This window comes from Chelonus insularis, unplaced genomic scaffold (genome assembly GCF_013357705.1).
Source record: "Chelonus insularis isolate UGA/USDA-ARS -01 unplaced genomic scaffold, ASM1335770v1 contig_24_pilon, whole genome shotgun sequence".
Lineage (NCBI taxonomy): Eukaryota > Metazoa > Arthropoda > Insecta > Hymenoptera > Braconidae > Chelonus > Chelonus insularis.
Window position 1 is genome coordinate 720,837 of NW_023276446.1, and position 9,907 is coordinate 730,743.

The window sequence follows — 9,907 nt, forward strand, 5'->3', positions numbered from 1 at the left end:
AATTCATAAATTATTTTTGAAAAATTTATTAAAAATTGAACTGGTTTAATGAAGGTTTTATATTAAATGCCGAGAATAATATAATTATTAAGACAATTAATTTAAATTTCATATTTATTACGAAATTCCTCAATTGACTCATCAGTATATCCTTCAAATTCATTGCAGAAGTCGAATAAAATCTTCAAGTCTGCAAATAACAATAATCGATATAAATGACTTGAAAAATAAAGTTAGTACTCTATGCACTATCCGATTGTATCATACTAAAATAATAAAATGAAATTTTTCTCCAACTAACCTTCTTTTATATTTTTATCGAGGAACATCATTAACATACTAAATCTTTTTATTTCACTAAGATTTTTCAAATATTGAAATACTCTATCTTTATTAGAAATAAATTTTGTTTTTAGAATCCAAATAATTTCACTAAAAATGTCTAATTCCATCGCATCTTGAACAATACTTGGAATAAGTTCAGGTGGTATTTGTTTTAAATATTTATAACGGATCTCAGATGATTGGTATTTACGCCAATCGTTGAAAAATTGGACTGCTGTACATGGAATTGAAAAATTGATCTCTTCAATGTTCAATACATGTTCTTTTTCAGTTTTTATACTTTTTCGATGCATTTCAACTATTAAAGGTTTTTTCAATTCACTTTTTTGAGATAAATCATCTTTATGTAGATTCAATGAAATCTGTTTAGATAAGTCAGCTATCTTTATAGGAATTGATTTTAATGTATTGTGATTCGTTCTCTGATGTGGTAATTTTTTCAATGGCTGTACTACATCAACATCTTCATCAATTTTAGGTAACCAATCATAATTTTTTAAACTTTTTTTTGTAATTTGTTTGTTTTGTTGAATATCTTGAGATACATTTCTTTGTAAATTTGGCATTAATTTATTATCCTTTTTTGTATCTTCTTTTTTTGAAACAGAACTTTCTTCTTTATTTTTTACTTTAGAACTTTTTTCTTGAATATCCTGAATAGCAGAGTCTTTTACACCATTGATAGTCACTGTATTAGAATCATGTAAACTCTTAAGGGCAATTGATAGCATTTTTTGAGCTTCCTTATTTGACGGTTCCAGACTTAAAAGCTTTTTTAAATCCTGAACTGCTTCCTTACATTGTTTTAAAGCCATTCGAGCAGTTGCTCTTCTATGATATGCTTTAAGATAGCATTCATCTCGTTGAATAGCTGATGTGCAATCGGCTTCTGCTGAATATAAACTAAGAATAATATAAAAGACAGTTTTTTAATCCATCACTTAAAATGCAAGGATCTTTTTAGAATAATATTTAATCAATCAATAGACTTACTTATCCATTTTCAGATGACATAGAGCTCTATTAGCATAAAATACAGCATCATAGGGAAATATTTTAATTGCTTCATTGTAGCATGCCATAGCTTTGTCCCATTTTTGTTCTTTAACATAATTATTTCCCAAAACTTTATGAGTTGTTGCTTCTTCGTGTTTGCGCTCTAACTCTTCTTTACTTAAAATTTCCTCTCCTGAATCCTCTGATTCATTTTCTTTGTCTATTTCTTCACATGCTTTCTCCTAAAAAATTTGTTAACTAATTCAAGAAGACATTCATCATTATTTAAGTATACTAGCATAATTATTTAATTATATCTAAAATAAACACTTACTGCATCATAATGATCCCAGGCTGAATAATCATACGATTTAATTCTTTTTGCTTTGCTTCCATTTTCTTTAGTTTTGAGTTTCGTTCTTGTATTATTCTTTTTTTTCCTTACAGGAGGTAGTACCTGTATGTAAATAAAATTATGTATGTATATATATATACGTATAGAATAAAATTTGTATTTATATAACAATATATTTTCTTTGCATTTATTTCAACTTACTTGGGCATGATTAGAATCCATGTGTTTCAGTTGTAATTCGGCTTGTTTTATCTTTTCTTCCCAATTTTTCATTGCTAATAATTCTGTTTGTAAATCGTGTGCATTATCTTTTACTTGTTTTTGTATTATAATAGATTTGTTTTTTTCCATTTTATAAAATCACAAAAAATAAATTAGTTCTTTATTGAACTATTTAGTTTTATTATATTAAATTAGTTTTATTAAATTTAATATCAGTTGCTAATATGTTGCTAGTAATCACAGGCAAGCGTCGTGTATATTATATCATTATCTATTAGGTATCATGAAAAATTTTATGTGTGCCATTTACAATTTTACAATGTTATCGACAAATACCCAAACACATCTCAAATGGTAATCTACCAACATTTTGCCTTACTAATGTAAGCGGTAAATTCAAATTTAAGAAAATGTACGGATTATTTTAATTTTTTGAACATAAAAAAATAGATAAATAATAATAGTTGTTAAGACCAGTAAAATAATGAATTAACGTTCATTAATAAAAGATACAATTACTTACGTAAAATTAAATGCAGATTAAAAATTCTATCAAAACTATAATTAATATTTAAAAAAATATAAACTTATATTTTTAACCATTTTATTGCTATAAAAGGATAGATTACCTTGGTACGAATTATGATACTACACTAATTTTATTTACAGATTCGAAGATTTAAAACAAAAAAATTACTATTTCCATTATCATAAAATATGATACAGACATTGTAAATTTTCTTAAATAAAAAAATTTTGTAATTAAATACATTCATGATTTATAACTTTCGTACTTACATAATATCAAAAATTCAATCTATATTAATTCTAGATAATTGCAAGGTCTAATTGAGTTTGACATTTGTACGTTGGGATTTTGCCATTAAAACATTGAAGATACTACGAAACTAAAAGTCTAACGATGTAGCATAAAGATAAAGATCGAGAGAGGTGGAAAGTAATCGAAAGCCGAAGAGTAGTCAGAGTAAAGTGGACAAGTCGCGTACTAGCATCAATGTCTTTTTCTAAATAAATCCAATAATTATTTGGCTTTATCTGAGTGTATATTATTCATATTTTATATAAATTAAATACTTTTTCGTGTTTTACAAAAAAATTTATTATTTTCTGTGATAAAAACGTGATAATCAAAATTTAATTAAGAAGTATGTTTCTAAAAAAACAGTACTTTATAAGCTGTCGAAATATTTTATAATATTTAATGAAAAATTTAAAAAAGTGAAATAAATGAAATTAAAATATTTAAATGAAGAAATTATGATAAAATCTGCCAAAACAATTGTCAGACTGCAAAGTTATTTAAGCAAGTGTTTATTATTGAACTCGCGAATGTTGAGAAATTAATTTTAGTTTATTTGCTTTGAATAAATTCAAATTTTAGACGTTATATCAATTAGATTAACCTATTTATACTTTTTAAGACGCTACAAAAATGATTGTCTTTAAATTGCAAAATTTTATAATTTTATATAGCCGGAAATTACATGACAAATATATGTTTTATTTAGCTAGACAGTGTTTGGAGTGCTTGGCTATATTTACCAAAGTCGTTTGAATGCTAATATGATTGCCAAGTCAAGTATTACTCACTAAGTTAAATCTATGGGCGATAAAATGAAAGATGAATTAACCATTGGTGTTAATAATTTTCTTATGTCTATTGATTACATTGTTTTTCGTCTAAATATAATAATAACAAATAATTTCAGACATTAAATGACATGTTAGTAAAATTTTCTTTAATACAATGTGGATTAAAAAAACTTGAAAACTATTTTCATTAATACAATAAGACTTTGTCGCCATGTCATTTGACTCGTTTCTCGATACTTTGGCCAAGTTATTGAATTAAAATTTTTTAGTATTTTAATTGTAAGTTAAATAAAAATATAAATTTGTGATATTAGTTCAACTACTATTTTAAAAAACGAAACATTTTCAACATATTTATGATTATAAATGTTTGAAGTGACAAGTCATTGTGGGGATCCATTGATTTTTTTTATTTGCAATCAAATATAAATTCTCTGTTAAGTATAAATACAATTGTTATTCAGTACTAGTTGAATATAACTGAGTGAAAAATGTGTGAAGACAATTGCGTGATATCATATGTTGCTGTTTTATTTCTCATTTTACAAAAGCTTGAGAAATTCATAACTCTCGACAACTTTTTCTCGTTAAAAATAATTTCTATAAATGCAAACACTAGTTATTTTAATTTTCAATTTTATAGTAATGACGATTACATTAATTTATAGTACATATATGTATATTATATAAATGCACACACAAATATATAAAGTAGAAATTAACAGTCAGTGTTTTAAAAAAAAATGTTAGTTTTAAGCGTACATGAAATGGGATAAATTTCAACGTCTACGATTTAGTTTAAAAATTTTAATTGATATTTGTGACTATCAAAAATGACAGTTTCATACCAATATGAAGTTGCAAGCTCCACAAGTGGAGGGTTTACACGATTGCTATTTATGTGGAGAGGCTCCCTCTATAAATTAATTTATCGAGAACTGTTATTATTTCTATTCTTTTTTGGGATTATTTCCGTCATTTATCGACATGTTTTATCTACTTCTCATAGAAGGTAAACATTAATTATTAGCCCTTTTATTATGATTTTAGTGCTATTATTATTGCTACTGTTACTTTTACTATTATTGTTGTAATTTCAATTATTATTAATTTAATTAGGATATTCGAAAGAATCGTGATTTACTGCGATACATTCATCAGCCTCATTCCTCTAAGCTTTGTACTTGGATTTTACGTTGCTTATGTAGCTGCGAGATGGTGGCAGCAATATATGGCAATACCTTGGCCAGACAAGTAATTTTTAAAGTTTAAAAGTACTATACATATAATTTACAAAACAATAATAATTTTTCATTAACTTTCTTTATTTTAGAGTAATGCATTCTGTTGCTTTGTACGTTATTGGCAACGATGAATATGGACGCATGTTAAGACGATCTCTTATGCGATATCTCAACCTATCTCTTATCCTAGTGTTGAGATCAATCAGTTCTGCTGTCAAACGTCGTTTCCCTACTCTAGATCATGTTGTTGACTCAGGATTTATGAGCTCTCTCGAATTAGAACTCTTTATATCTGTTCCGAGTTTAGAATTTAATACTTATTGGATTCCATGTACTTGGTTTATCAATCTATTGAAAGAAGCACGAAAGAATAATCGACTTCCTGATGCTCAAGGCCTTAAAATTATTATGGAAGAATTTAATGATTTTAGATCCAAATGCGGATTACTTTGGAGTTATGATTGGGTATCTATTCCTTTAGTTTACACTCAGGTAGTCACACTAGCAACCTACAGCTTTTTTGTCGTTGCTCTGGTTGGAAGACAATATATTGAAGGATCAAAAAAACCTTTTCAAATGGAACTCGATGCTTATCTACCAATTTTCACAATTTTACAATTTTTTTTTTATATGGGTTTGTTAAAAGTACGTTTCCTCATTACTGTCTATTATTTGAATTAATCATCAATTATTTATAATCTAATAATATAATATGTAATTAATTTCGAATATTTACAGGTTGCAGAGCAGCTAATCAATCCTTTTGGTGATGACGATGAAGATTTTGAGTTGAATTGGCTCATAGATAGACATACGAAAGTATCTTATCTTGGTGTTGACACTTTGATGAATCGGTGTCCACCTCTTGTTAAAGATATTTACTTCGATTCAGAAAATCTTATCCTTCCTTATACTGAAGCTGCAGCTGCTTATAAAGTTAAAACTTACCGTGGAAGTGTAGCCAATATGATGTGTGTACATGTATTATTATTTTTATTTTTATATACGCTTATATTAATTGTTCAAAGTTTTTCGACTTATGTTTATTTTTATTTATATGTATTTTACAAAAAATTATTATTTAGGGTTCCAGAGGAAAAGCAAACTATGTTTTTACCAGACATTGCTGAAGAAGAGGATGAAAATTCTGGAACTCCAAAAACCTCATCTGTTAGTTTACAAATCCATTCACCGGAAAGTCTTACGTTAAATAAGCGGTATGGAATTTTTATATTGCCGATTAATAAAAAGCTATATCATGCATGTGACCCTAATATTTCATAAAATAAGTTTTTCAACAAAATTGAATTGCTATTAACAACACAGTTGTAACTAATATTATACTTGTAACTTTAATCTAAATGATCAATATGTATGATTTTAAATTTAATAAAAGAACTAGAATTTTTAAAATAAATCATTAAGTCACTCGTTTGTTTCAGCCAGATCAGTGGGTCTTCTTCTTCTACAACTTCGCAGAAAATTCAAAGCTATCCCGAAACAGTTATTCAACTGGATGTCCAAGACACCATAGAATCCCAAACTAGGCAGCTACAGCATAGTGAAGAAAAACACAAAAAACATTCAAAATCTCAATGGTTAGAACTTCGTCGAAAGCGTTTTTTACCCACTACTTCGAAATTAATAAATAAAATTACAATCCAACCATGGCCGAGTGCAACTAATCTGCAAGATTATCCATCATCTCAAAAAACGTCCAAATCATCTTCAGTACAAAGTCCTCTACCTTACAAGAATACTAGTTGTGATATGGGTGATGCTATGTGTACAGAAGATCAAGGTTTTTTTAATTCTCGATTGTTTCAAAAAACTATTGAAAAAAGTATTTTTGGTAAAGATGTAATAAATGATGAAAAAGAAGAAGATACTATAAGTATTCGAAATCATAGATTTTTTATTAGACAACAAGGCCCAGAAAGTAGCAGTAAGAGAAAAAAATGTTCTAATTGGAAGCGATCATTAGATAGGGCAACAGCAAAAATGCGAAGGAGAACAGAGGATAATATTCCATCTACCATGAAAATGATAATTCAAACTAGTAGTACTCCAAATTTAAAAAGTTTAAGTACTAGTGCTGACACTAAAGAAACTATAATCCGAACTAGATCAGTTTCAGAAGACTAAGATTGCTATTTATTGTTATTTCAAATTTTCGATCCGTAATTTATTTAATAAAATATAAGAAGCTTTTAAATCTATCTAAAATTACAAAAATATGTTACTCAGTATTATTATTATTATTATTATTATTATTATTATAAAATCTGTCGATAATTATTGATTTTATTAAAAAGAACTTATATATTCAGAAAAGTTTCTGATTATTTCAACGAGACAGCATCAACTCTTACTGCCTTTCAATATGATGATTACAAGTAACCTTACGTAGAATTATTTCAAATGTTCCAATGTAGTTTCGATTTTAATGTTTCAATTCAACTTAAAATGTATGATTCATTAATTTTTCAACCAGATTCTTTATTACTTGAACGTTAACTGCAGTGAAAAATAAATTATTTGAAAGGTGAACTTTTAGATTTTGTGGATTCTTGAATAGTGGATTTGTCAAACTGTATTTTATTTGGAACTGTATATAAGAATAATAAATTTATAAGTTCTCCTACTTTTCATTAGATTTTTTTTCTACATTATTGTTCTGTATTAGAATAATACCTCTATTATAATAAATATATTGTTTTACATTTTTTATTTTTGAGGAAAGATCCGTAATTCCATTCAGATGATCGCTTTTATCGTCTAAAGATTATTATTCTAAACTCTTGGAAAATATGTTATTTCCGTAGTGAGATTTTGTAATTTTGCTATAATACCGCGACTCTTTTTTCAAATCATTTTTATGAATTATATCTTTTTCATCAAACGAAAATACCAAATTTTCATTTCATTAAGAAAATTTATTTAATTGATTATTCGATTTTTGCATTTTGTCATCTTTTATTCCTTTATTACTTTCATTTAGTTGATCGCTCATTTGTTCAGATATCTTCATTTCTTCTTCATGTATATTTTCGCAACCATTGGATTTCTCTTTTATTTGAGCTAATGAATTTTTAGAATTGTTTTTTGGATCAACATTTGCATGTAATTCACTGGAAAGAATATTTATATTATCTTTAATTGATGATAGTTGATATTCGAAACTTTCTGTTGAGTTGAGTGTATTTATAATATTATCTCTGACAACATCATTTGAATTTTCTTGAAGAAAATAATCAGAATTTGCAATATCTATTTTTTTTTTGTAATTTACATCCGTAGTAACTTTTTTGTCTTCCGAAGATACTAGATGTACTTTTTCAATTTGAAATTGTATGGATTGTAAAGCACTAAAAATCGATTCAATATTTCTTTTTCGATCGTCTAATTTTTCTCGAAATGTTGAATTTATTCTTTTTAATACTTCAACTTGCTGATTTTGTTTGTTTAATTGTATAGAAGTGTGATCGATTCGGTTCAATAAATGAACTTTTTCATTCTCTAATTCTTCGATTCTTATATTTCTTTCATGGATACAGTTAGTTAAATTTTGAATTTTCCTCGTCAGACTATCATGTTCTTGATGCAGTTCTGAAACACTGAAATAATTTACAAATAAAACTGATAATTGATTGAATCATTTTTATTAACCTATGTTATTACCTCAATTCCATTTTATAAATTATTTTTCTTTCCAGTTTATCAATGACATTTTTTAAATTTTCAATATCCTCCATTTGTTGATTGATAATTTTTTGACATTCTTCATATCGAAAACGGTAAAAATTATTCTCTTTATTTTTCTTTTTATATTGATTCTTAAAAATTTGCATATTTTCTTTTATTTGAATTTTCAATTTATTTATCTCTTTTTTTCTTTTTTGGACATCATTACCCGCATCTTTAATTCATAGAAACTAGTTAATGTATTTTTTGCTATAATATTATGAATTACCTTTTAAATCATTAGTTAAATCTTTTAATTTTGTTAATGATTGTTTAAAATAATTTGCAAATGCTTGATCACAATCTTTATTATTTGATTCATTCTCATATAATGATTTTTCAATTTCTAACTTTTCTTGACATTGTTTTGTCAATAAAGTAATCTTCTCTTTATACTGATTTAATAAATTTGTTTTTTCTTCAATATCTTTATTTAATTTATTTATAGTTATAGTTTGACTTTGATTTTGTTTATATAATTGATCGATTAAATCATACATTTTAATTATTTCAACCTCATTTTCTGAGCAATTGGATTCCAAATTTTTCTTTGATATTATCAATTCTTTATGATTACTAAGTAAATTTTTTATGTCTTGTTCTAAATTGTAATTATAATATCCAGCATTTTCTAGAAGTTTTGTGATATCCTTAAGAATATTCTAAAATAAAGCAATTAATTTAAAAATATAAGATAATAAAACTCGTTTACTAAAAAAAATGTACTTACAGCCAATGAATCACGCTCATTTTTGATTGATATGATATCAATAGCGGCACGTTTCAAATTGTTCAACTGTTGATTTTGAGTATTACATTCTTCTTTTTTTTCTTCAAGATTCTTTTCCAATTGATCAATGATTTTTCTTTCATTTATCACTTCACTTTTCAATTCATCAAGTTCTTCATGCCTTTGAGTTAATAATATTTGTAAATTATTTATATTCTAAAAAAATTTTAAATATTAAATAATTATTAAATAAATAATTCTTATTAAAATGGTTTATTTACCTGATTATCATAAGTCAAAATTTTCATTTTATCATCATAATTTTTTAAACATAATTTAAGTTTGCTATTTTCTTTTTTTAATTGCAATAATTCAACATCTGTACTTGAATATTCTAATTCTGAAAATGCATCTAATAATTTACTGTTCTTAATATCATTATTTTCGTCATTGTAGTAATTTTTATTCTTGACCATAACGTTATTTATTTCACTTTTTACTTCTTCAGGAAGAAACTCACTCTTTGTATGTTCATAGGGCTTAAAAATATATATATTTACCAAAAATATTGATCAAATATTAAATATATTTATAAAATAAAGATTTATTTATTCCATAAAAATTAGTAAATTTTTTTAACTTACAAATGAACTACTA

General features: G+C 25.7%; 3 protein-coding genes across 5 annotated transcripts; 1 reads left to right on the forward strand and 2 right to left on the reverse strand.

The window, feature by feature from the left end:
• Positions 1-10: 10 nt before the first annotated feature.
• LOC118064725 (RNA polymerase II-associated protein 3-like) lies at positions 11-2,220 on the reverse strand. Its single transcript, XM_035079537.1, has 5 exons — positions 1,898-2,220; positions 1,676-1,798; positions 1,339-1,583; positions 302-1,248; positions 11-190 (listed from the first exon to the last, which is right to left on the reverse strand). Exons 1-5 carry the CDS (start codon positions 2,045-2,047, stop codon positions 102-104), a joined length of 1,554 nt encoding a protein of 517 aa, XP_034935428.1. The 5' UTR covers positions 2,048-2,220; the 3' UTR covers positions 11-101.
• Positions 2,221-2,867: 647 nt separating this feature from the next.
• LOC118064747 (bestrophin-4-like) lies at positions 2,868-7,143 on the forward strand. The gene is made up of 6 exons (XM_035079589.1): positions 2,868-4,544; positions 4,652-4,786; positions 4,866-5,421; positions 5,515-5,747; positions 5,862-5,993; positions 6,219-7,143. The coding sequence occupies exons 1-6, from the start codon at positions 4,366-4,368 to the stop codon at positions 6,919-6,921; spliced, it is 1,938 nt and encodes a 645-aa protein (XP_034935480.1). The 5' UTR covers positions 2,868-4,365; the 3' UTR covers positions 6,922-7,143.
• Positions 7,144-7,258: 115 nt separating this feature from the next.
• Positions 7,259-8,513, reverse strand: LOC118064749 (golgin subfamily B member 1-like). Of its 3 annotated transcripts, none has more exons than XR_004690083.1 (3): positions 8,458-8,513; positions 7,499-8,393; positions 7,259-7,384 (listed from the first exon to the last, which is right to left on the reverse strand). XR_004690083.1 is itself a non-coding variant. In XM_035079590.1 (2 exons), the coding sequence occupies exons 1-2, from the start codon at positions 8,466-8,468 to the stop codon at positions 7,703-7,705; spliced, it is 702 nt and encodes a 233-aa protein (XP_034935481.1). In that variant the 5' UTR covers positions 8,469-8,513; the 3' UTR covers positions 7,302-7,702. The 3 variants fall into 3 exon arrangements, 1 of the variants encoding a protein (XP_034935481.1); XR_004690082.1 differs by having other exon boundaries at positions 7,471-8,393; XM_035079590.1 differs by having other exon boundaries at positions 7,302-8,393.
• Between the last annotated feature and the right edge of the window lie 1,394 nt (positions 8,514-9,907).

Bases quoted from the DNA above. Each gene is read 5' to 3' on its own strand.
- LOC118064747 (XM_035079589.1), top strand. From the start codon at position 4,366: ATGACAGTTTCATACCAATATGAAGTTGCAAGCTCCACAAGTGGAGGG. The intron at 5,748-5,861 runs GTGTGTACATGT...ATTATTATTTAG, and splicing joins GGAAGTGTAGCCAATATGAT to GGTTCCAGAGGAAAAGCAAA. The intron at 5,994-6,218 runs GTATGGAATTTT...CGTTTGTTTCAG, and splicing joins AGTCTTACGTTAAATAAGCG to CCAGATCAGTGGGTCTTCTT.
- LOC118064725 (XM_035079537.1), bottom strand. From the start codon at position 2,047: ATGGAAAAAAACAAATCTATTATAATACAAAAACAAGTAAAAGATAAT. The intron at 1,584-1,675 runs GTAAGTGTTTAT...CAAATTTTTTAG, and splicing joins CCTGGGATCATTATGATGCA to GAGAAAGCATGTGAAGAAAT. The intron at 191-301 runs GTTAGTTGGAGA...TGTTATTTGCAG, and splicing joins CGATAAAAATATAAAAGAAG to ACTTGAAGATTTTATTCGAC.